Source organism: Protopterus annectens, chromosome 6.part0, assembly GCF_019279795.1.
Source record: "Protopterus annectens isolate FY-2018-M chromosome 6.part0, PAN1.0, whole genome shotgun sequence".
Taxonomy (NCBI): Eukaryota; Metazoa; Chordata; order Ceratodontiformes; family Protopteridae; genus Protopterus; species Protopterus annectens.
The window spans coordinates 1,403,679,682-1,403,707,598 of record NC_056737.1 but is presented as its reverse complement, the minus strand read 5'-3'; the positions used below and the strand labels follow the sequence as shown (position 1 = coordinate 1,403,707,598).

Sequence of the window (27,917 nt, the reverse complement as noted above, 5' to 3'; positions counted from 1 at the left end):
CAGGCATACTTCTAGAAAGGAAGGATGTTCAGAATTGAAGCTGCATAAATTAATTAACAAAGTGTGATCATACAGTGACATATGGCTTAATGCAAATGTTGACTACTTCTGGGGAAAAAATATCTCCTAGTCTCTTGTCAGCTCTGTCTAATAACAGTGGGAAAGTGTTACCTTCCTAGCTTATGAAATGTTAGGAACATGTTATATATTTTGTGTCTGTTTTTTTTCAGGGGGGCAGTTCTGAATAGATAACAGAAAAAATAGCATACAGTGTGAAATGCAACATACTTAAAAATATATGGAGAAGAAATACATCTTACAGTGTTTCCTTTGAATACTGTATTTTTTATATGAACAATCAAACTTTTTACAATAATAAAAATATAGTTCGCACATGAATCTTCAAACAATACACAATCCATAAACAAAGACAGCAGATTATGACTTGCTTGTGATCAGTCCATACGGCAGACACAGAAGTTATACATCAGCAGGTCATGTAAAACTTCAGTCTTTTTACTCTTTTATATTATCTACAAATATAATTTTTAATGTATTTTTGTAAAATAAAGATATTCAAAATGTTAAAAGCTGAAGTAATGCAAATCAGCAGAATTACATGTCAGAAAAATTCACTTATACCTACTTTTACATAAAAAAAAATTCAAACTGGTTTACTGGTTAATGCCAGCTATGAATGGGATTTTGTACCTTAAAAGATTCCATGTCTGAAAGGAGGCAAGCACTCTGCATTCGAGCCCGCAGATGTGCCCCTTCAGCTGACGTTCCCAATTTAGCAAGCACCTCAGACTGTTCTTCTAGCATATCCTCTGTCATAGGAGCAGGCTCCTGCATAAACCAGAAAGGTCAAAGATTATAACAGCTGTTTACATACATTATTTCTGTTTTACTATAAGACATATCAAATTCAGTTGAAAGAGAATGACAAACGAACACAAAATTCATCAATCAAATGGGTCAGAATTTTAACATTTAAGAATGTCAGCTACAAAAAAGCACAACTTAAACTGCAGCATTGACCACTCAATACACCTAACAACAGTGAATTCCTTTAAAGAAGTTTTACATTGTCTCTCTCACTTCTTCCACTCATTTATTTCAGGTCTGCAAAAAAAGATATAATGGTCCTGAAATGTACTAATACATGACTACTCACCACATCTGTAGACTGAAAACAGCCCAGTGGTGTGAAAGCTAATTTTTTCAGAAATGGCTTTTCCAATACATTTATCACAAAAAAATATTTGTATGCAGGTTGCTGCAAAGGGGAGTTTCTCTTTATCATTCTGGTGCAGCAACCCAAGGGTTAGTTACAAAAGCAGTAGCAAGTGTGGAGTGCAGCTAACCTATAGCAGTCTGGGAGCACTCAAGAGAAAAAATATATAAAAAGTTGGCTAAATGGATTTAGATTTCTTCAGCTAACTGGCGCAGTTGGTAGTGATCCCTGTAGACATTTAGTAGGACTTTATGAAGTGGTCCATCAACTGGACAAGTTTTTCCACCACTTGAAAAACCAACCTGCAAGATCTGCAGCCAGCAAACTATCACATCTGCAGGAGACAGTCACAGACTGTTAGGCTCACCTTAGCATCCATGTATTTATTTTTAAAGTTATTCTCATATCAGTCATCAGCTCCTGGCTCCCATGAACAGTTGGGTAACCTTAGTCTAAATTAAAAAAATATTAATAAAATATATGGCATAACCCTTCCAAGCCATATTGTTTCACCCTCTGAGTATACACATAGGTTTAAAGTCCTTGAACTACAGCTGTTCTTAAAGGGGAGTTAAGGGTAACCAAATAAAACATTTTAAGTCCTTCTTAAAGAGAACAAATATAGCAAAAGGTCAAACCTTGAAGAACAAACATAGCATTGCCAGCAAATAATATGAATATTCCAATAGAAGCAAAAAGTGTGGCAATAAACAAGCCAGGCAGTTAAATGAAAGTATAACCATAAAATATATAATAAAAATAAAAACTTTAATAAAGGAGGTAAGCGCTTTCATAAAAGAGCTTCTTCAGACCAAAAAAATCCTTCAAATTACATTCCATTTAAATATTATTCATCATCCAATCAAAGTGTATACAACTTAATTGCATTCATTTAAAGTGATATTCACATTTACCCTGATTTAAAAGGTATAAACCTACAACTCTACCTAAATATACTGGAACATCATATACATTCCTATGCACCTTTCTAGCAGCATGTAATGACATATAGAAAATATATAAAAAATGTATACCATATGAATTTCCAACAACATATCATCATATCTCTCTCTCTCTCTCTCTATATATATATATATATATATATATATATATATATATATATATATATATATATATATATATATACACACACACACACATATATATATATATATATATATATATATATATATATATATATATATATATATATATATATATACACATGCATACACACACACACATACATATATCTGTGCTAAACTTTTTCAGAATCTCCATTCAGACTGACTGTTCCCTTATATACATATATTATTATTATTACTTGGCAACATCTTATAATTGCGCAGGCATAACCCACTTGCTACTTAACTGATAGTTTCCTAGATTTCAATGTGGGCTTGACGGATGCCCTCTCATTTAAGCCCTCCCCTCTATCTGCCCTAAGTCTAATAATCTATTTCCATTGTTTGCTTTCAGTTAGATTTCTGACGTCACTTTCACGTCTTGTAGGTATAAAGTACAGTTTTGTACCTACCATAAATGTAGATGTTCGAGGATCCACATTGCTGCAGTCATAACCTGTGGGTAGTCCGCTGTCCTCGGTCGGCCCGAATACCAAAGTGTTAGGCTGGCGTCGGTCATGGGCGCTTAGAACTGACGTCAGTACGCAGTAGTACTTAAGCGCATGACCGACGCCATATCCTCAGTCTTTCTTGCCCCAGATGTCAGAAGGCCTAAAAAGGAAAGGCCATAGCCAAAAAAGAAATACCCCACAACCAACCTAGATAACATAATAAGAACCCCAACAGAAACACAGTAACCCCAAACTACAGAGGGGAAGGAGGGAGGGAAAATTGGACTGCAGCAATGTGGATCCTCGAACATCTACATTTATGGTAGGTACAAAACTGTACTATGTTCTTCGTCTCACATTGCTGCAGTCATAACCTGTGGGTAGAATCCCAAAGCAAAGGTAAAGGGAGGCTGGCAAACTAAAAAGCATTAGGAGCTGCCATCATGCCCTGTAAAACTGCAGTGGCAAACCCAGCCCTAGACTTAGAGTAAAGAGGGAGATGGTAATGTTTAGTAAAAGTGTGCACTGAACTCCAAGTAGCTGCCTCCAAAATATCCTTAGTAGCTACCCCCCTTAAAAAGGCAGTAGATGTGGCGGTAGCCCTAGTGGAATGAGGTCTGATCCCAGCAGGAACATCCTTTCCATGATGAGAATAACAAAAAGCAATACAATGGCCAATCCACTTAGAAATAGTTTGCTTAGAAACAGCATTCCCCTGTGAACCCAAAGCAAAAGAAATAAATAACTGTTGAGTCTGCCTGAATTCTTTAGTTCTGCTCAAATAATAGCGTAACTGCCTGTGAATATCCAAAGAATGCAAGACTTTTTCCCCTTTATTTTGGGGATCAGCATAAAAAGTAGGCAAATGAATAGACTGGCTTAAGGCCACATTAGAAATAACTTTAGGCATAAAATTAGGGTTAGTACGCAAGGACACCCTATCCTTATGAAATATCAGGAAGGGTTCAACTGCCGTGAGAGCCTGTAATTCAGATACCCTCCTAGCAGACGTAATGGCCAACAAAAAGGCAGTCTTCCAGGACAAAAACATCAACTCAGACGTAGCTGCTGGTTCAAAAGGAGGTAAAGTAAGCTTTTCCAACACAAAATTGAGATCCCAGGAAGGAGTAGGAGCTCTACATGGGGGTCTTATGTTCTTTGCCCCTCTAAGAAACTGTTTAAACAAAGGGTGAGAAAATAAAGGAGGGTCACAATCATAGTGAGCAGAAATGGCTGCAGCATGAACTATCACGGAGGAGAAAGACAAACCCTTGTCTAATAATTCAGTAAGGTACTGTAGTGTAAAACTCAAATTAGGCACTGAAACATCAAAGCTCTTTGCTGTGCTCCAAAGAAAAAATCTCCTCCATTTATCAGCATAAACTTTTCTAGTACTAGGCCATCTGGCTTCCAAAATGACATTCAAAACTTGTTGAGGAAGCTGAGACCCCCCAGGATCTAAAACAGAATACGCCAGGCTGTCAGATGCAGGGACTGTACCCTGACATTGAGAAAATTATTGCTTGCCTGGGACAACAGGTGTGGAATTGGTGGCAAAGGCCAAGGAGACTCCTGTACTAAACTCCTCAGCAGAGGATACCAGTGCTGACGTGGCCAATCTGGTGCTATTAGAATCATGCAAGGCTTGTCCTGTCTGACTTTCAAGAGTACCTTGGGAAGGAGAGGCAGAGGAGGGAAAGCATAAACGTGAAGGTTGTTCCAACTGAAAGACAGAGCATCCACTTTCCAAGCTTTTGGGTGAAACATCTTTGTGCAAAATTTTGGCAGTTGGAAATTTAGTGGAGAAGCGAACAGATCTATGTCTGGAGTTCCCCAAGCCACTGTCAACTGTTGGAATACATGAGGATCCAATTTCCACTCGTGGGGATCCACAATTTGTCTGCTCAAAACATCTGCTAAGGAGTTCTGTGCTCCTGGCAGAAACCATGCTTGAAGAGTGATGTGCAAACTCAGAGCAGTCTCCGACAAAATCATAGCTTGTCTGCAAAGAGGGTAAGAATGGGTTCCCCCCTGCTTGTTGATGTACCACATGACTGTTGTGTTGTCTGTTTGAATCAACACCTGTCCTGGTTGAAGTAGATCCTTGAAGGCCATCAGGGCAAATTGGACTGCTAACATCTCCTTCATATTGATATGCAAATGCTGTAGTCTGGGAGGCCACGTGTCTTGAATCCATTTCCCATTGAAGTGTGCTCCCCAGGCCAGGTTTGAGGCATCCGTCGTTAAGATCTGACTCGCCTCTGGTCGGGTCACAGAGAGTCCCTTGTTTAGGTGACATTCCTGAGCCCACCACAAGAATTCCTTCCGGATGCAAGGTATTATCTGAATGACAGTGTCCAAATCGTGGCAGTGTTGAGTCCATACACTTTTGAGATACCACTGTAGCTTCCTCATATGCAGTTTGGCATTGGGAAGTACCAGAATGCAAGATGCCATGAACCCCAAGGCTTGAAGGACTGTCCTTGCAGTCAGCCTGGACATTAGGGATAATTGCTGGAAGTATAGGTGAAGATTTCTTTGTTTGTCCGGGGTCAAAAAAGCCATCTGAGAGGCTGTATTCAGTCTCACATCCAGAAAGCACATGCCCTGAGAGGGTACTAGACTGGACTTTGTTTCGTTCACAGAATACCCTAGGCACCTTAAAACTGCCATTACATACTGTAGATGTTGAAGTAACTTGACTTTGTCTTGAGCAAGAATCAGGCAATCGTCCAGATAAGGATAAATTTGTATTCCTCTCAATCTTAAGAAGGCTATCACAGGAGCCAGGACCTTTGTGAACACCCTGGGCGCAGTAGATAAGCCAAAGGGCAATGCAGAGAACTGATAATGAAAAGTACCAGCCCGAAAAAGCAGGAATCTCCTGCAGCTGGGCCTGATAGGAATGTGAAGATAAGCCTCTTTGAGATCCAGAGTTACCATCCAGTGATCTTTGCCTAGCAGAGGCAGAAGTTGCTGTAAAGTTAACATCTTGAACTTTGGAATGTCTAGGTATGTATTGAGAATGGACAAATCCAGAATTGGCCTCCAAGTGTTTCCTTTCTTTGGCACAAGGAATAGGCGAGAATAAAACCCTAGGCCTACTTCTAACGGAGGTACCACCTGGATCGCCCCCATTTGTAAAAGTAAAGAAATCTGTTTGAGAGCCTCCAGCCTTTGTTGAGGAGGTACATCTGGCATGCCTTTGAAAGGAGGCAAGGTGTGGAAATAAAACTTGTAGCCTTGATTTATAATGTCCAACACCCATTTGTCCTGGGTGACCAAAAGCCAATTTTGTTTGAAAAGTGCCAACTTTCCTCCTAGAGGAGCTGCCAGACAGGAAGAGTCTGGCAGCTGGAGATGCATGTCATTGGGTCTGTTTACGAAAAGGCTGACCCCTGCCCTCACCAGAAGATTGTGCAGGAGAACTCCAAGTCCTAGGTCTGAAAGAACCCTGAGCATGAGCTCTGCCCCTACCACGTCTAGACCTGCCCTTAGACTGAAAATCGGAAGAAGGGTAAGACCAACCTTTTGCAGGCCAATTCCTGCTAAACTTAGGGGGCTGCACTTGTAAAAATTCCTTAACCGTCTGCATGGACTTAGCTTTGTCTTCCATTTTTTTCAAAACTGATTCCACAGGAGAACCAAAAAGAACTTCAGATTGAAGAGGAGCATCCAAAATTCGAGCTTTAACATGCTCTGACAAATTTTGATCCTTAAGCCAGGCATGCCTACGAATAACTGAACCAGTGGCAGCCACCCTGGAAGAAGCCTGAAGAGCATCGAAGCCACACTGCAAGGAATGCTTACCAACCTGATCTGAGGCATGAACTAAGTCCTGCAATTCCTTACACTCTATACCCTCAGCTAAAGCATCTACCTTAGATTTCAACTGACCTAACAGAAAGTTCTGATACTTCAGCATATGAAACTGGCAATTTAAAGCCCTCATAGCTAGCGTGGAGGAGGTATACACTTTTTTACCCCACCTATCCAAAGACCTAGAATCTTTATCCAGAGGTACTGGATTCTTAACTACAGAAGCCCTGACACCCTTAGGTCCTTGACTAATAGTTTCGGGTCAGCTCTAGGACTCTTATACAAATATTTATGAGCCTCTGGAACTCTGTAATACCTGTCTGGCTTGACAGGGGCAGGGGGTAAAGAATCAGGATTAAGGGAAGCTTCAGAAAAAACATCCTGAACAACATCTAAAACAGGGGGAATAGCCAAAGGTCTATGTTGTGGCAAAAACAAAAATTCCCTAAGCCTCTTATGAGAATCTGAAAAATCCTGACCTTCCCACTTGAAATGCTCCCTCATGGAGTGCAGGGTTTCAGAAAAGGAAAAATCCTCTGGAGGAGAAGCAGAAGGACAGGAATCTTCTGCATCCGAATCAGAATAGGGAGGAAAATCCTGAATGTCCTCAGCTGAAGACTCAGAGTAATCTGAGGAATGCTCCAATCCCTCCACATCTGTCTCCACCCTAGGCCTCTTGTCTGGAGGGGGCATAGAACCCCTGATTAATGTAATCAGATCCTCTGCCATTTTCAACATATGTTTTTAGGAACAGAGCCCGAAGAACTAGGGCTGATGCCTGTACCAGAAAGACCAGGTCTAGCTTTAGCAGGGCCCTTAGTGACAGAAGTAGAAGGCCTAATAACCTTTTGTAATGATGGAACTACAGAAACTTGAGAAGCCCCCTCGGCCTGACCTAACTCCTGAGAGGCCAATTCCTGCAAAATTAAAGGTCCCCCCTGTGATTCAGCTGAGACCTCGGCTGGATCCACAGATTCAACCGTAGTTTCCATAGAACCGGCGTCCGCAACGGACGACTCATCCTGTTTAGACTTTAACGATTTATCTTTTCGCTTCTTTGCGGTAGCGGGCGTCGGAGGATCCGACGGCATGTTGTAGTTACACCGCTTACCGAAAACAAGCCTAGCACAGTCTAATCTGCGTTTAATGGTGCGCTTATTAAATCTAGCGCAAAAGCGACACCTGACTACGTCGTGCTCAGGCCCCAAGCAAGGAATACAGAGAGAGTGATAGTCCCTATGAGGTATCTGTTTCCCACAAGAAATACAATTATTAACTTTTTCTGACATCCGGATTAACTGAGGCAAGAAAAGACAAAAATATTCCCCAACGGGGTACTTAGCCCAACTTGGTCTTCAGTTTGAAACTCGAAAAACGAAAATTTCAGGACGCCGAACGGCACTTGCAAATGCTGCTTCTGCTTCGGACCATGCGGCAAGAAAGACTGAGTATATGGCGTCGGTCATGCGCTTAAGCACTACTGCGTACTGACGTCAGTTCTGAGCGCCCATGACCGACGACAGCCTAACACTTTGGTATTCGGGCCGACCGAGGACAGCGGACTACCCACAGGTTATGACTGCAGCAATGTGAGACGAAGAACATCTCTATCCATTACCATAAGTACAAATTGGTGATCTTCCCATGACATGTGTAGATAAGGAGTTTGTGGGGAGTTTAATCCTTATATTATATATATATATATGTTCTCTCACCCTGTCTCTACGGACTCTGTCCGTTTTCCCAGTGTAGAACAATCCACATGCCGTGCACCGAGCAAGGTACACAACATGTGTTGTTCTACTGTTTGCACAGATGTTAAATGTGAAACATTGACCTGTATCTGGATGTACAAAAGACGTAGATGCATCCATATAGTGGCAAAAATTACAATTACCACATGGGTGTGTGTCCAATGTTCCTTCAACATATCTGCTGTTATTTTTAGGGTGGCACAAAAGCCTTTTCAGGTTACATTTATTCTTGAAAAGGAATTTAGGATGTTCCCCAACAACCTCTCTGACATCTGTGTCTGTTATCAATACTCTCCAGTTCTTATTTATAATATCAGTAATGGACATGGTATCTGTAGTAAAGAACAAAGGTACCTTAATTGGGGTAGGCATCTGTGTATCCATCTCCTGTTATACATTATTAATATTCGATGAATAATAAGGCCTAACTCTATCCATCCTGAGACTATTGAGTTCCACAAGATTCCTCTCTATTTCTGACAAACTATAACCTCTCTCCATTAATCTTTCTCTAAGTTTAACCAATTCTTTTTGGAATCCTTCATCCATAACATTTAGTCTGTTTGCTCTCATCCCTTGTCCCTTTATAATGTTTCTGAATATATGCTGGGGTTGCATACTATTCCTAAACAACAGTGTGTTCCTATAGCACTGTTTACTACAAACCCCCGTATTAATAAGGCCATTCTCCAGTCTCTCCACATATATATCTAGATATTCAATTTTAACTTGGGAGTAACTCATTGTGAATTTCAGTTATTCAAACATTCCATTTAATTCCTCTAGGAATCTTTCTAATTCTATCACTGTACCTGCCCAAATTAAAAAGAGATCATAGATAAAATGTCGATAAAACTGAACATGTTCAAGATATGAGTCCATTCTAACCAGTGTATCTTCCTCCCACAGTGCCATGAACATGTTGGCGTAGCTATTGGCACATGAAGTGCCCATAGCTATGTCATCACGCTGGATATAAACATGTTCATTGAATGTGAAAACATTGCTCTCTAGTACAACTTCCAGAAGAGAGCATATCAAGTCTATATGTAGATGTCCATATTCACTGTGCATGTGTAAATAAGTCTGCGCAAACTGTATACCCAAATTTTTGGGTGTGCTGGTAAATAAGGACTGAATGTCCAAGGTGACAACATAATAACTAGGATTCAACATGTCAGAGCCACTGTACTGGTAAAAATCAACTAAAAATTGTTTTGTATCTCTAAGGATGAAGCTATTGTTATCTAATATGGGACTTAACCATTTCTCTGTGTATACAGAAAATGGCTCAGTGACCCACCTCTTCCCAGCAACTATCAGTTTCATTGGAGGGTTGCTACCATCGTTGTGGATTTTTGGGAGGCTTTGTATTATGGGAAACAGTGGATGATCAACCTTAAAGAAATTATATAACCCAACATCTATGTATTTGCTCTTTAACAGTTCCTCTAACATAGACTGAATCCTGTTCTGTAGCAAGTGTACCTCATCTATACCAATGTAACAATAAAAATGGTTATCACTTAACATATTTTCCATGCTTTTAATATAGTTACCCTATCCATGAGTACAACAGGACCTCCTTTGTCCGCAGGTCTATTAATAATGGAGTCATCATTTTGTAACTCTCTCAGGGCTGACCGTTCTTTAAAATTCAAACTGAATCTAACATTTCTATGCATACTTTTACCATCATAGTATTTATATAAATCATCTTCCACCATTATATTAAAAGCTTCCACTAAGGGGTGTGAATAAGGCATATATAGACTACATCCTTTAAAAACATCCCGGTTCAAATTGTTGTCTACCTGATTACCAAATTCAAGTTTTAACATAACATTTCTACAAAAAAATTTTACATCAATCATAGTTTCAGTTATATCACTGCTCCTGGAGGGAATAAATAGAAGTCCTTTATTTAAAACTGATAGTTCATCTTTAGCCAAAATGCGTCTGGAAAGATTCCAGACTAAAGTGTCCCCACTTGGTTCCACATTTTCTTTAGGGACTGGTTCAACTGTCCCTCCATTGATAATTTCCTTTTCTGCCTCCCTCTGCAGATGGAATGTGCCCTCAAAGGCCCTTTTTCCACATTGATGGATAATGGAAAATGGGGAGGGGCACCAGTAGCAGAGGTTGAGGGTCTAACAGATGTTACATTCTCCATGTTAATACCAGTTTTAGGCCGCACACCTCCATTTAAATTAATGTTGTTTCCTTCAGTAGGCATTTGTTCAACAATATTCACATTATTAGATGCAACAAAATCATTCCCCTCTATTACAGTCTGGGCCAAGTTTCTGGATTCCTGTCTGTTATCAGCTGTATCATTCCTTCCCCTCTCTGCATATGGGGGTATGGAACTGACCTCTACAGTCTCTGGAGCAATGTTGCTAGGTACGGCATGAACAGTTTCATTACCCCTTTCCAGTTTATTAAAATTAAATTTAGACCTAGGCCATGTAAAAACATGCCCTTTTAAAAAGTCATGACTGCCTCCTATTTTTTTTCTTTTTTCTGCTGCAATAGTCTCCTTTCATATACCATCACCCCATCTAGTAGCCCTTCCAAAATGAGGTCAACTAAAGCACTGGGATACTTAGCATATAGCATAGTCTGTTGCTCCTTAATGAAGATTCTTAAGTTTTCTTCAGGTTTGAAAAAATCAATAAGCAAAGCCATATATTTGGCGCTTATCTCCAAGTTAAGCAACTGCCAGCTGGCTAACAGCTCCGGATATTGCATAACATATGTCGGCATTTTGAGAACCCAGAGTCCTCTCGGCACTATTTTCCTGGCAATACATACTCTGAAGTGTTGCCTTTGCGTTTGCAATCTCTTTAGCTTGAAAAAATCCTTCTCAAGCTTCTCGGTCGCTTGTTTTAGCGTTTCCGAATCCACCACTTCCATCATGTTGCTCACGTCATCGGATGTGGCGTCATCAGGGGATTCCTGTCTAGAATACTCCTATGTACCTCTACAAGTCTTGTAGGTCTGTAGTCAAGTTCCACATCTACTGGATTCCCCTCTGTCATGTTCCTTCTCGATGTGAAAAGATAAAGTAGAAAACAAATATAGCAAAAGGTCACACCTCGAAGAACAAACGTAGTATTGCCAGCAAATAATATGAATATTCCAACAGAAGCAAAAAGTGTGGCAATAAATGAGCCAGGCAGTTCAAATGAAAGCATAACCATAAAGCATATAATAAAAATAAAAACTTTAATGATGGAGGTAAGCGCTTTCATATAAGAGCTTCTTCAGACCAACAAAATCCTTCAACTTACACTCCATTTAAATATTATTCATCATCCAATCAAAGTGTATACAACTTAAATGCATTCATTTAAAGTGATATTCACATTTACCCAGATTTAAAAGGTATAAACCTACAATTCTACCTAAACATACTGGATCACATAAATTCCTATGCATCTTTCTAGCAGCATGTAATGACATATAGAAAGTATATAAAAAATGTATTCTATATGAATTTCCAACAATATATCATATGTAAAATTATGCATATATATATATATATATATATATATATATATATATATATATATATATATACACACACACACACACACACACACACACACACACACACATATATATATCTGTGTTAAATAAACTTTTTCAGAATCTCCATTTAGACTGACCATTCCCTTATATACACATTATTATTACTTGGCAACATCTTGTCATAAACAATTTATTGTGCAGGCATAACCCACTTGCTATTTAACTGATAGTTTCCTTATATACATATATTATTATTACTTAACAACATCTTGTAATAAACAATTTATTTCACAGGCATAACCCACTTGCTACTTAACTGATAGTTTCCTAGATTTCAAAGTGGGCTTGATGGATGCCCTCTCATTTAAGCCCTTCCCTCTATCTGCCCTAAGTCTAATAATCCATTTCACTTCTTTGCTTTCAGTTAGATTTCTGACGTCACCTTCAAGTATGGTAGGTATAACTCTATTACCATAAATACAAATTGATGATCTTCCCCTGACATCATGACATGCTTAGATAAGGTGTTCATGGGGAGTTTAATCCTTATATTTTATATATATGTTCTCTCACCCTGTCTCTAAGGACTCTGTCCATTTTCCCAACGTAGAATGATCCACATGTCGTACACCGAGCAAGGTACACAACACGTGATGTTCTACAGTTTGCACAGATATTAAATGTGAAATATTGACCTGTATCTGGATGTACAAAAGACGCAGATACATCCATATAGTGGCAAAAATTACAATTACCACATGGGTGTGTGCCCAGTGTTCCTTCAGCATATCTTGTTTCTATCTACGTTTTTGAATTTGCTCACTGCACATAAGTGTAAATTTACAAGCTCTGTTTGAAATATAAGTGAGTTTTGTTATCCGTGCCTACATTTCAGCACCTGCATGTTAATATTGCTCTGATTTGCCCCCCTTCCCACACATTTTTTATTTAATTGCTCTATACACTGATGGGTGAATTAAGTGTGCATCTGTCTGCAATATATGTTTGGTATTTTTTTTAGCTGTTGCTAGATTTCTGCACCTGCAGGACAATACTGCTGAGCACTGGCCTATGTTTATTATTTAATTGTTTAGTGTCAATAATTTTCTTCAAACTCCATGAATCTAAACTACATGTTGTAATAAATCCTATATTGAAGTTATTAATGTCATTTGTGCCAGTTGATGGATTTCTAGAGTGAGAGGAACTTTCCATACTGGAAGGGACAATCTATGGACTGCTCAAAATTGGTTTTATCGAAACCACTTTCTTTTACACTCAACTTCCCTTATTAAATCATCCAACAAGGGTTCTGGGTATCCCCTTCTAAGAACATCTCCCTTACGTTTTTAAATTCCAAGGTAAATTCTTTGTCTAAAGACACCATCCTTGCTGCTCTAACTAGCTGACCTTTCACTATTGAATGCTTCTGATAAAAGGGGAAGGCACTTGAGAAATGTAGGAAACAGTTCAAATAAGTACTCTTTCTAAAACGTTTTGCCACATATCTCGCATTATATCTATCTTTTCTAAGTTCTACATCCAAATATGAAATTACATCTTTATGGTATCTAAAGAAAATTGCAAAAAATCCATAGTAGAATTAAAATACTGGATTAGCTCCAAAGCTGTTGAATTGTTCCCTTTAATTATAATAAAAATATCATCAAGGTAACGAGTAAAAAAATAAATCTGATTTGCTACTTGGCTGTCCTTAAATAAGAACTCATGTTCCCAAATAAGCCATTACTAAATTTGCAAAGCTAGCACTACAGGGAGACTCCACTGCCACACATGTTTTCTGAAGATACTAATCACCTCTGAAAATAATAAAATTATTGGTTAAGATGATGTCCAAAAAGTTCTTCTACCAAAGAAATATCAGAAGGGGTTGCACCTTTCTGTCTCAGTGGGCAAGAAACCCATTCAATACCTTCAGTGTGTGGTATTGATGTGTACAAATCCTTCACGTTAACAGTTATAAAATCATAGTCACCATTAAACTCTAAGTCATTTATCCTTCCCAACAACGAACAACAATCTTTACAAATTTGATGTTCAGAAATTACACACTTTTTCAAAATACCATTGACTACTGTAGCACCTGCATATGTAGCAAAATTTCTACCATCTACTATAGGTCTCAGGGGTGGGTTCTGAAGGTCCTTATGGATTTTCGGAATGCCGAATATCACTGGTGTTAATGGTGAAGGCATAATCAAATAATTAAACAACTTAACATCTATCCTAGCTTTAATAAATAAATCATTTATATACATTTTTATATGTTTGTACGCCGCATTGACTTCATTTAAAGAAACCTGTTGATAGATGTCGGTTTCCAAAATCTGTTTCATTCTATGTTCATAATCATTTAAATCCATAAAAAACAAACCAGCCCTTTTGTCAGGTTTCATCACTTTAACTTGTTTGTTTGTCTTTCGGCTTTTCCCGGTTAGGGGTCGCCACAGCGGAAACTCCGGTCCGCTAATGATTGGTAGTTGATTTTTACGTGCCGAGTTACCAGCCCTGACACACAACCTTCAATGAAGGTATGCCCATTCACGCATGTCTCCACGCAGAAGACGGTCTAGCCGAGAATCGAACCGGACAGTGTCTTACTGTGAGGCGACAATGCTACCGCAGCAGTACCACCACCACGGGCTCTAGGTTTCATCACTTCAACCATGTCTTTCAATTATTCAAGTATAAAACACAAGTGGCCAGCAGTTAGTGTATGTGAACAGAGCACAAAAACTGAAAATTAGAGTGATGAAACTTTATTAACCACAGACCGGTTTCGGCAAATCCATGCCTTCTTCTGTGTGAATAAATGGACATACATAATCACTCGATAGATACATATTTATAAGTAACCTCCACCAATGAAACCATGGTATGTTCCCACAACCTATGATATATATATGAGCTGATAATAAGATATATCAAATACCTGAACAATGAATTTATAAATGTGATAAGGTTAATCATTAATATAAATAGATCCTGAACAGGTTATACATTAAAACAATAATCCATATAACCAAAAACCTAACATAAGAAGCTATAATATCTAAGATTATGATACATAAGACAGTACTATAATAAATATATATGCTGACAAAAATATTAGTGAAACCACTATGTCCCCTATTTTTAAATAATAAACATGAAAAACAATATTATATACATAATATATATATATATATATATATATATATATATATATATATATATATAATAATAATAATGACAAAAAGGAATGTATGTGTTCCCATAAAAATTGTGGTAATAACCAGTCATACAATTCCCATGTTAAGGGATAATATTTGTCAGCAATAGCAAAAGCCATATCCTTCATGATAAAGAATAAATTATAAATGGTCATTCAAGCCCGGTGGGAAAAGCACACAAAAAGTGATGATCCAGTATTTTTCTTTATGATTTAATATGCTATGCAATCCTTGTGTATTGCTTCTGTCCCCAATGATTCTATCAATAATCATAAAAGAGAACTGGGCAAGATAATGTTTCAACATATTTCGATACAAGGCATTGGTTTCCTTTTTGTTCTTGATGTCACTTCGATGTTCATTGATACAGGTTCTAAGTGGTCTGGCCCACATAAAAGGCCGAACACCTACAACTTGCCAAATAAATTACCCAATTGCTGCTGCAATTGCCAAAAACCTTGCAATCATAAACTCTACTAGTACTCTGACTAGAAAATTGTTTGGATTTATTAACCTGTTTACAGGAACTACAGTGGCCACAGGGATAAGTACCAACTAATTGATCACCAGATATAGTTAGCTGTTTATAAATAGCCCCACCGCTTTCAGTGTGTTTGAAGTGGGAAAACAAGGACCCCAAGGTTTTACCTCTACGGTATATAAATTTACATTCCGAACCCAAAACAGTTCTCAGATACTCATTGGCTAGAAGAATGTTCCAATGTCTATTTATGATAGACCTGATGGCATTGTAATCCCTGCCATAAGTGGTAATAAACCTGATGGTAGACCCTGAGGATTCCATATTCCGTCTCTTGTATTGTAATAAAGAGTCCCTATCCATGTTGGTGGCAGAGTCCCAAGCCCTGAAAATATCTTGATGTTTGTATCCCCTGTGGGCAAATCTCTGGTAAAGATCCAAACTGGCACTGTCATAATCTGGTTGTGTAGAACTTAAAAGTTTAATGCGTATAAACTGTGACTTGGGGATGTTCCTGATGGTGTGGAGTGGGTGCATGCTGGACGCATGTAATAGAGTATTGTATTGGGGATATTTACGGTATACACTCGTACTCAGGGTGTGTTCCTTATTCCTGTTGATAGTAACATCCAAAAAATTGATGGAATCCAAATTATAGGTAACCGTAAACTCAATCCCCCAAATGTTATCATTTAAATACCCTACAAATTCTTGTAAATATTCAGCATCCGCACGCCACACCATCCAACAGTCATCCAGGTATCTGCGCCAAATATCAATCTCAACCAAATAAATATTGTGAGATGAATCATAAATCATACATTCTTCTAGGAAGGCCATGAACAAATCGGCATAAATTGGAGCAAAAGATGCCCCCATGGCCATCCCTCGAAGCTGCCAGTAACATTGTCCCTGAAAGTAAAAAATATTTTTGGTCAGGACATGTTCAGTTAGACAGATGAGTAAAGTATTAAACCCAGGGGAATAAAGATAGTACAGTCTTGTACCTACCATAAATGTAGATGTTCGAGTGCTAATACAGCTGCAGTCATAACAGATGGGTTCTTCTGCCGTCAGGCGGTTCCTCGGTCGGCCGAATTCCAAAGTCTAGGTCCAGCGTCGGTTGTCGTCGCTTCTTCCCTGACGTCAGTGCGACAGGGGTATAAAAGAACCAGCCGACGCCATTTTCTTCAGTTTTTCTTGCCCCAGATGTCAGGTGCCCCCAGAAGGAAGGCAATACATAAATTTGTGTAATAAAGCAATGCCATATAATCAAAATACAGTAGTTGCAAGCAAATACACCATAAATGAATACCCCAATCAGGTTGTATGAGGAGGTGTTAGCCAATAGGCCTGTTCCAAGAGGGGAAGAAGGGAGGGAAACCTGGACTGCAGCTGTATTAGCACTCGAACATCTACATTTATGGTAGGTACAAAACTGTACTATGTTCATCGTGCATACAGCTGCAGTCATAACAGATGGGTAGAATCTCAAATCTAAGAAGGGGGTGGTAGGCACTAGGTGGAACTAGGAGGAGCCAGGATGCCCTGCAAGACTGCAGTGGCAAAGCCTGCTCTAGTTTTGGAGTATAATGGTAGGTGGTAGTGCTTGGAGAAGGTATGCACAGAACTCCAAGTGGCTGCTTCCAAAATATCTTTAGTAGGAACTCCTCTGAGGAAAGCTGCAGAGATAGCTGTGGCCCTTGTGGAGTGAGATCTGATGCCTGCAGGTACAGTTTTGCCATGAAAAGAGTAATAAAAACGTATGCAGTGGGCTATCCATTTTGAGATTGTCTGTTTGGAAATTGGTTTCCCTTGAGCTCCTATAGCATAGGACACAAAGAGCTGTTCTGATTTTCTGAAAGGCTTTGTTCTGTCCAAATAATAATGCAGTTGTCTGTGGATGTCCAAGGAATGTAGTAATCTCTCCCCTTTGTTTTGAGGATTAGGATAAAAGATAGGCAAGTGTATAGCCTGATTCAAAGCTACCCTGGATGCCACTTTTGGCATAAAGGACGGGTTGGTTCGTAAGGAAACTCTGTCCTGATGGAAGATGATAAAAGGCTGCACAACCATGAGGGCTTGTAATTCCGATACCCTGCGAGCTGAGGTAATAGCCAGAAGGAAAGCTGTTTTCCAGGAGAAATATTGCAAATCTGTTGAGGCAGCTGGCTCAAAAGGAGGCAAGGTCAGCTTTTCTAGAATGAAATTGAGTTCCCAAGCAGGTATTGGTTGTTTCCTTGGGGGTTTTATATTCTTAGCCCCTTTGAAGAACTGTCTTAAGAGGGGGTGAGAGAATAAAGGTGGATCAGTGTTGTATTCTGCAGAAATTGCTGAGGCATGGATTTTGATGGAGGAGAATGAAAGCCCACTGCTTAGCAGCTCAGCTAGATACTGTAATATTTGAGGTAAATTCAGTTTTCCAGGATTCTGGCCCTTTTTCTCATTCCAGGCACAAAACCGTTTCCATTTTGCGGAGTAAGCTTTTCTAGTAGATGGCCTTCTGGCCTCCAAAATGACATCCTGCACCTCCTTGGAGAGTAAGGTCTGTTGTGATGTTAAGGAATCTTCCATGCGGCCAGATTGAGTGTTTTCAGCTGACTGTGAAGAGTTTTGAAGCTGTGCTGAGTCAGAAGAAGAGGCATTAGAGGGAGGGTCCATGGTGGGGAATGCGTCAGGCTCCTCAGGAGTGGGTACCAGTGTTGTCTTGGACAGTCTGGAGCAATGAGAATCATCTTTGGTCTGTCTGCTCTGGTTTTTAATAGAACTTTGGGCAGCAGAGGAAGAGGTGGGAAGGCATAAACTGTCATTGTTGTCCAACTGAAAGAGAGAGCGTCCACTCTCCAGGCCTTTGGATGAAAAGTCCTTGAGCAGAATTTTGTCAATTGGTGATTTTTGTGGGAGGCAAAAAGATCTGTGTCTGGCCTTCCCCATGCTTGAATTATCTCTGTAAAAACTTGAGGATGCAACTTCCATTCGTGTGGATCTGTCATATTTCTGCTTAGTTTGTCTGCCAGCGTGTTTTTCTTGCCTGGCAAGTACTGTGCTTGAAGTTCGATTTGTAATTCCAGAGCCATGTTCCAGAGTGACATGGCCAGCCTGCATAGGAGGTATGAATGGGTACCTCCCTGTTTGTTTATGTACCACATTACTGTGGTGTTGTCTGTCCTTATCAATAGTTGACCTGGATGCAGAAGGTCTTTGAAAGCTATAATAGCATTTATTACTGCTAGCACTTCCTTTTGATTGATGCGAAGGTGCTTTTCTTTTTGGGACCATTTGCCCTGAATGCACCGATCTGTCATGTGCGCCCCCCAGGCGTAGTCCGAGGCGTCTGTTGTGATGACTTGATTTGCTTGAGGCTTGCAGAATGGGAGACCTGTGTTTGTTTGGCATGCTTGAGCCCACAACAGAAATTCCTTTTGAAGACATGGAATTAGTGGTATTATTGCTTCCAAACTGTGGCTGTGTTGAGACCATAGGTTTTTCAGGTACCATTGAAGTTTCCTCATATGCAGCTTTGCACATGGGATTAGTAGGATGCAAGATGCCATGAATCCCAGAGCCTGCAGGATTTTCCTTGCAGTCAGCCTGGTGAAATTTTCTAGTGTTCTGAAGTATTGAGTTAGTTGCCCCTGCTTCTCTGGCGTGAGGTAGGCCATCTGGGTGTTTGTGTCCAAGTTGGCACCCAGGAAAATTATTTTCTGAGAGGGTATTAGCCTTCATTTCTTTTTGTTGACTGTGTATCCCAGAGAATTCAACAACATTATTACATAAGCCAGATGTTTCAGAAGTATGTGCTTGCTGTCCGCTTGGATCAGGCAGTCGTCCAAATATGGGTATATTTGTATCCCTTGAAGTCTGCAGTAGGCAATTACTGATGCCAGGCATTTCGTGAATACTCTGGGCACAGTAGATAAGCCAAAGGGCAATGCAGAGAATTGATAATGGGTTGAACCTGCAAGAAATCTGAGGTATCTTCTGCAATTTTGTCTGATTGGGACATGCCGGTATGCCTCCTTGAGGTCCAATGTTACCAGCCAGGACTCCTTGCCCAGCATGGGAAGAAGCTGCTGTAAATTGAGCATCTTGAATTTTGGTACGAGTAAAAATGTGTTTAGGATGGATAGGTCCAAAATAGGTCTCCAATATTTTCCCTTCCTTGGTACCAGGAATAGTCTGGAATAAAAACCTTGACTTTGTTCGTGAGTAGGTACCTCTTGAATAGCTTTCATGTCCATGAGATCTGAAATTTGTCTTTGTGCCTTTGATTGTGTGGCAGGTTTGGCATGCCTCTCATTTTTGGAAGGGTGTGAAAATAGAATCTGTAGCCTCTGTTTATAATGTCCAGGATCCATTTGTCTTTTGTGACAATATGCCAATTTTTTGAAAATAATGCCAGTTTTCCGCCTAAGGGTGTTGCCATTTGAGCCTTGCTTGGCATGCAAAGGGGAAAGTCATTGGGCTTGCTTTCTGAATGGCTGCGAACTATCCTCACCACCTCTTTGTGTAGAAGCTTGCCATTGTCTGCCTCTAAACGATCCTTGAGATTGCCCTCTGCCCCTCGGGCGCCTGTATCTACCTCTTTGCGGTCTGTCCGTGGCTGGAAAGGACCAATTTTTGGAAGGCCAATTTCTACTGAAACGTGGCGGTTGTACCTGTAGAAAATCTTTCACTGTTTGCATTGATTTAGCCTTTTCCTCCATTTTCTTTAATACCTCCTCAGCTTTAACACCAAATAATACATCCTTTTGAAGAGGGGCATCTAGTAATTTAGCTTTGACATGATCTGGTAAGGTTTGTTCCTTTAAGCCAGGCATGTCTACGTATCACTGATCCTGTAACAGCAGCTCTACATGAGGCCTCTAGAGCATCAAAACCATATTGCAAGGTATGTTTACCCACTTGTTCTGCACTATGCATCAAATCCTGCAACTCCTTCAAGTCTGGTTGCTCAGATTGTGACATTTTACTTTTCAATTGTGACAACAGAAACTGTTGCTACTTTAGCATATGAAACTGGCAGTTTAATGCCCTCATGGTTAAGGTGGCCGAGGTATATACCTTTTTTCCCCACCTTTCTAAGGATCTTGAATCTCTCCTGGAAGGTAATGGATTTTTAGCAGTGGAGGCCTTAATTCCCTTGGGGCCCTGTGAAATAGTTTCTGGGTCAGCCGCATGGCTTTTGTATAAAAATTGGTGAGAGTCAGGAACCCGGTAGTACCTGTCAGGCTTGACTGGGGCTGGAGGTAAAGAATCCAGGTTAAGGCAGGCCTCCGAGTACACATCATCTAGTATGTCTAAGACAGGAGGTATAGCCAGAGGCCTGTGCTGAGGTAGCAAGAGAAAATCCCTAAGCCTTTTCTTGGAATCTGAGTACTCTTGGCCTTCCCAGTGGAAGTGTTCCCTTAAGGTATGCAAGGTTTCCCCAAATGAGTAATCCTCTGGGGGGGAGACAGAGGGAATGGACTCCTCTGCATCAGAATCTTCAAAAGGGGAGTAAGAATGTTCCTGTTCATCAGAGTGCTCTGATACAATGGAGGCCTGGTCAGAGGAGGGGGATTCTTCCTCCACTCTGGGCCTTTTGTCCGGGGGGGGGGGGTTCAGAGCCCCTGATAAGAGTAATTAAATCCTCAGCCATTTTAAGCATCTGTTTTTTAGGCATGGGGCCTGGAGAAGGGCCCTGTGTAGCTTGTCTCTTAGAATGCATGGCTGCTTTAGACTTAGTGAAAGCCTTGATGGAAAAAGAAGAGGAAGGTCTGAAGACACCTTGAGAGGAGGCAGACCTGTCTACATTTTGTGATTCACCACCAAGAGTGGCTTCAGTATCTGTAGTCGGGGTGTGGGCTGAGGAGACTGCGACCTCGGGCACAGAAGACACCACCAATGAAGTGTCATCGGTAGTCAGGGGCTGCGTAGGCGCCTCGCTGAGCACCGGACCACCTGTAGTCGGCTTTGGCGTGGTGTCGGTAGAGGCCGCGGACCTTGTGTGTCAGTCCTTATATTTGCGTTTTTTAGACAAAACTGGAGTCGGAGTATCCAATGACATAATATAGTTAAATTTTTGCCAAAATAATGCTGGGCGAACTCCGCCCGACGCTTAATGGTGCGTTTGTTGAATGTAGCACAAAAATGACAGACCGAGACGTCGTGGTCTGGGTCTAAGCAAGGAATACAGAGGGAATGAAAATCCTTATGCGGTATTTGCTTCCCACTTTGTCTGACATCGGTCTGAGGCAAGAAAAGTTTCCCCAACGGGGTACTTAGCTTTCAAGAAGACTTCGGTTGCAAAATTTTCGTAATTTCAGGAGCTGGCCGACCGGCACTTGTGAACTGCTTCTGCTTCGGGCACCGCACGGCAAGAAAGACTGAAGAAAATGGCGTCGGCTGACGTCAGGGAAGAAGCGACGACAACCGACGCCGGACTTAGACTTTGGAATTCGGCCGACCGAGGAACCGCCTGACGGCAGAAGAACCCATCTGTTATGACTGTAGCTGTATGCACGATGAACATCTGCTTTTTCCAGCCAATATTGTAAGGCCTGTAGACCCGCCCAATGTGGAATACTAGTATACAGAGCTTTAACATCCAGAGAACACATAAGCCACCCTGGTTCAAGTTGAGTATCCTGGATGATCTTAAGAAATTGCGTGGTGTCCTGCAGCCTAGCCCTAACCAAACCCAAGAGTGGTTTAAGATATTGGGTAAGAAATGCAGACAGGGGTTCGGTAAGTGAACCCATACCCGAAACAATTGGCCTACCAGGTGGATTATCTCGACTTTTGTCGAGTTTGGGTAGTAGATACAAAATCTGCTTTCTGGGGTCTTTAACCGTTAAGTGTGTGACACAAGTCTGAGTGATAATACCCTCTTCCTGAGCCAAACCTAACAAAGAATCAATCTCCTTCTTAAAATGTGGGGTACGATCTGTGTCCATATACATATAACATCCAGTATCAGATAACTGAGAATGACCCTCTTTGAGATAATAGGTCATATTTAGTACTACCACCGCTCCCCCCTTATCTGCAAGCAAAATCGTGATGTCATGATTATTATGTAGTTGTTGAAGGGCTGTAGTTTCCTGTGAAGTAAGATTATGTCCTAACATAGTATATTCACGATGTTGAAAATGTAGATCTCTGAGAACAGATTGCATGAAAATTGAAACGTTTCTGCATAGGAGGCTGAAAATCTGAATTCATTCAATCTTTGAGATTCCCTGTCGGCGAAAAGTAATTTCAAATTCAAATTGCGACAGAAACTTAAAACATCCTGTACAATGTGATATTTTGGCGATTATTGTCGGATATTATATTATCATCTTCCACGAGTTCAGGAGGCTATACTCATCTAGTTAGTTCTTTGGGCGAAACGTGGTGACTATTTTTGGTATTTTGAACTACTTTCATGGACAGTCAACCTTCTTTTCTTGTAATATGTGGCTTTGTTCACGATTACATAGATTTGAAGTTTATAGGGTTATTTAATATTGTTTTCATTGGGGCATATCAGGATCAATATTGGTCCCTTATGTCGGATACTATTCCTGTATTGCTTTTGATTTGCATATTATTTGTGGGATTTTATGGTAAATGTATTACCGATTGTTAACTTCTAATTTTTTATTTATAATTTTACATTTATGAGTATTTTAGAATATTTCAACAGTTTTTACCATCATATATAGCATGCTGGGCAGTTTAACAATTGGATTAGGTAACAGGGTTTATAAATACATTTCTTACCCGAGGCTATGATTAGATGATTAGTTGGCACAAGGTTATTGACAACATTTACTTCTATGGAAGTTTTGTTAAACACATTTGAATTTTATATCAACATCTATTGTTTTTGGGTTTCGGATGTATCATCTACCCAATTATACGCAGTTCTTAGAGTGATATATTAGTTGGGTATGTTGCTTTCACATACTTTACTTCCAGCGTTTTTCGGATTATGTTGGCAGGTTAGTTGTTCCCAGCATTGTTATAATATTTACTCATTTTTTACAATACAGTAGGCAGTTGGTTATATTCTGAATACTTGTTCATTGAAGTATCCGCATTGTCATTAATACAATTTAATTGATTGGGTCCACTCTGTTCAATTTTTGATACCGTTTTTTTGGTTCCAAATTTTGGAGTGTTGTCCACATTTCATTTTGAACCAACTATTTGATGCTTTGTGACCACTATCCCTTTATGGGTATATTTTGGGGTCTTTCAACCTCCTATAGGATCTTGCATTTGGTCTCCTTTTCCTTTTAGGCGGAGATATTAATGGATCGATACTATCAATAGGAGCAGCTCCCCTTTACATTAATATTGTTGATACACATATATGATTTTTTTGAATATTCAACCTATATATTATTTATCAGTTTCTGGTTTTGGGTTTGTGGTTTTTCAATAGGTTTTGGATCTACATATATTTTGTATTGAACCCTTTCCTTGTTTTCTCTGATGGTTCAATGGTATACAGTCTAGTTGGTGTAACTCCCTGACTCACATCCACAGGCATCATTTGTATTTGAATTCTGATATCTACCTGTTTTTGGGCCTTTCTTGGTTTGTCGTCTCATTTGTATAACCCCACAATTGGCACTGATTCACAGCATGGATCTGGACAAATTATTATGTGGATTATGTGATCGGGAGGATACTGGCGTATTTGGTATCAATACCTCACCAGGCAATAATCATGACACCATGGGACTAGATATGCATTTGGATTGTGATCTGGCATTTCATTCCCTGACCAAAGGCCTCAAAAATCTGAGGTCCAACATTTGGAACTTGAGACTCTTTCAGGCTTATTCCAACAAAAATATTGCCCCTAGGGGCCTTAGGATTCGGTTACAACCACTGGTCGGCAGAATATACTAGTATTCCGCATTGGGCGGGTCTACAGGCCTTACAATATTGGCTGGAGAAAGCAGATCTTTATTCCCCTGGGTTTAATACTTTACTCATCTGTCTAACTGAACATGTCCTGACCAAAAATGTTTTTTACTTTCAGGGACAATGTTACTGGCAGCTTCGAGGGACAGCCATGGGGGCATCTTTTGTTATAATTTATGCCGATTTGTTCATGGCCTTCCTAGAAGAATGTATGATTTATGATTCATCTCACAATATTTATTTGGTTGAGATTGATATTTGGCGCAGATACCTGGATGACTGTTGGATGGTGTGGCGCGCGGATGCTGAATATTTACAAGAATTTGTAGGGTATTTAAATGATAACATTTGGGGGATTGAGTTTACGGTTACCTATAATTTGGATTCCATCAATTTTTTGGATGTTACTATCAACAGGAATAAGGATCACACCCTGAGTACGAGTGTATACCGTAAATATCCCCAATACAATACTCTATTACATGCGTCCAGCATGCACCCATGCCACACCATCAGGAACATCCCAAAGTCACAGTTTATGTGCATTAAACGTTTAAGTTCTACACAACCAGATTATGACAGTGCCAGTTTGGATCTTTACCAGAGATTTGCCCACAGGGGATACAAACATCAAGATATTTTCAGGGCTTGGGACTCTGCCACCAACATGGATAGGGACTCTTTATTACAATACAAGAGAGGGGATATGGAATCCTCAGGGTTTACTATCAGGTTTATTACCACTTATGGCAGGAATTACAATGCCATCAGGTCTATCATAAATAGACATTGGAACATTCTTCTAGCAAATGACTATTTGAGAACTGTTTTGGGTTCGGAATGTAAATTTACATACCTTAGAGGCAAAACCTTGGGGTCCTTGTTTTCCCACTTCAAACACACTGAAAGCGGTGGGGCTATTTATAAACAGCTAACTATATCTGGTGATCAATTAGTTGGTACTTATCCCTGTGGCCACTGTAGTTCCTGTAAACAGGTTAATAAATCCAAACAATTTTCTAGTCAGAATATTAGTAGAGTTTATGATTGCAAGGTTTTTGGCAATTGGGTAATTTTTTTGGCAAGTTGTAGGTGTTCGGCCTTTTATGTGGGCCAGACCACTTAGAACCCGTATCAATGAACATCGAAGTGACATCAAGAACAAAAAGGAAACAAACGCCTTGTATCGACATGTGTTAAAACATGATCTTGGCCCAGTTCTCTTTTATGATTATTGATAGAATCATTGGGGACAGAAGCAATACACAAGAATGGCATAGCATATTAAATCACAAAGAAAAATACTGGATCATCACTTTGGGTGTGCTTTTCCCACCGGGCTTGAATGACCATTTATAATTTATTCTTTATCATGAAGGATATGGCTTTTGCTATTGCTGACAAATATTATCCCTTAACATGGGAATTGTATGACTGGTTAATACCACAATTTTTATGGGAACACATACATTCCTTTTTGTCATTATTATTATATATATATTATGTATATAATATTGTTTTTCATGTTTATTCTTTAAAAATAGGGGACATAGTGGTTTCACTAATATTTTTGTCAGCATATATATTTATTATAGTAGTTCTGTCTTATGTATCATAATCTTAGATATTATATCTTCTTATGTTAGGTGTTTGGTTATATGAATTATTGTTTTAATGTATAACCTGTTCAAGATCTATTTATATTAATGATTAACCTTATCACATTTATAAATTAATTGTTCAGGTATTTAATGTATCTTATTATCAGCTCATGTATATATAACAGGTTGTGGGAACATACCATGGTTTCATTGGTGGAGGTTACTTATAAATATGTATCTATCGAGTGATTATGTATGTCCATTTATTCACACTGAAGAAGGCATGGATTTGCCGAAACCGGTCTGTGGTTAATAAAGTTTCATCACTCTAATTTTCAGTTTTTGTGCTCTGTTCGCATACACTAACTGCTGGCCACTTGTGGTTTATACTTGGTACTTTCTGGCCGTGCAGAACCTACGTGCACAGCATCATGTTTCACCCTATTTAAATTATTTGTTACATTAAAATAAGTTTGGTTATTAAACAAAGCACTAAGATCTAGTTCACAAATTCTTTCAAAAATCATTAGTGAAGGGTGTAACAGGGGATTATACAAGCTTGGAACTCTAAAATTCATTGTTATTGGTAATTTTTTACCCAACACAACTGCTAGATTTCTGTACAAAAAGCTTAAAGTCCATAACTGTTTTCGCTGGGTCTGGCCTGCGGGCAGGAACAAAATGAAGGCCTTTAGCCAGCACTTCACTAAATTAGGTTCAACAATAAATGAAGAGTAAGTGTAAATATTAAAATCCCCTTCATTATTTTTAATGACACAATCAGTACTGTTATCTAAATGTCCAATTAAATGAGAAATTTGGGTTACATCTGTCATTTGTTGGTTCTGCGAGAATTGGTTCTCTGTTGTTGGTTCCACTGTGGAAAATGCTTGTTGCCAAGCCTGGGATTGTGAAAAGTTTGCCTACTGGACTGAAGTGCTACATTCAAATTAGTGTTTTGTTGTTGGTTGCTCTGGTTTGCCTGATAAGCGTTCACTCTGGCACACAGTAGGACTTCCGGATTGTTCAATTTCACCCGTCAAATCATCTTCGGGTGTTTTGGGCTCCATAAACCTATAACCATCATTTTCCCCTTGACTGAACTGGTGTGTATTCAGTCGACCAATCGGTTTCCACTCTTGTGATGTGTGTGGGGGGCAGGGATATGCTGCCCTGCTTTCATACTCATGGTTTCATTCAAGTTTTTTTAATTTAGTAATTTTTAATTTACCAAGGTGCTGGTCAATACTACTGAACACTCTGCTGTAATCGTACCTATAAAGTTCAAAATTTATGCCCGATTTTTATTTTATTGTCCAATATTGCCACTTTGCTTGCTGTAGTTTCTGCCATTAAATGGTAATGTTTCACCATTAGTTCAAGGTCTAACACTTGCTTATCAAATAATTTAATTAAATTGTGGTGGAAAGCTGATTTGGCTTCTTGACCTGTTGGAAACTGCCAGGATCTCAAACCTTTAGGAACCAATTGTTTCCGCAAATACTCCTTAAAATACACTATTTCCAATTGAAGCTTATGGTCAACTATTTTTAGGTTATCAATAGCACTGCACCCACTGGCCGAGTGCCCTGATTTCAAACCATTACCTGGTTCATTGAAAATTAATGAAACATGCAACCAGTCATTCAATTCCGGGATCCCAATAAGCCTTGAGGGCATTGCAGGATTTTGTTTTACTGCCGAAAGATGAAGCAAATCAGAATTATGCCCTCTAAGTTTACTACTTTTATAAAATTGCCTTGCTTCTTCCTGTATAA

The 27,917-nt window shown here is 39.6% G+C and overlaps 1 protein-coding gene across 4 annotated transcripts in view; it reads right to left on the bottom strand.

Moving 5' to 3' along the window:
* RAB3GAP1 (RAB3 GTPase activating protein catalytic subunit 1) overlaps window positions 1–27,917 on the bottom strand; it is a 2,239,542-nt gene that overhangs the window by 438,941 nt on the left and 1,772,684 nt on the right. For all 4 annotated transcript variants that reach the window (XM_044074944.1, XM_044074945.1, XM_044074942.1 and 1 more), the window contains one exon: window positions 712–849. In XM_044074944.1, coding sequence (XP_043930879.1) covers window positions 712–849 — 138 coding nt within the window. The remainder of the gene's footprint in view (window positions 1–711; window positions 850–27,917) is intronic.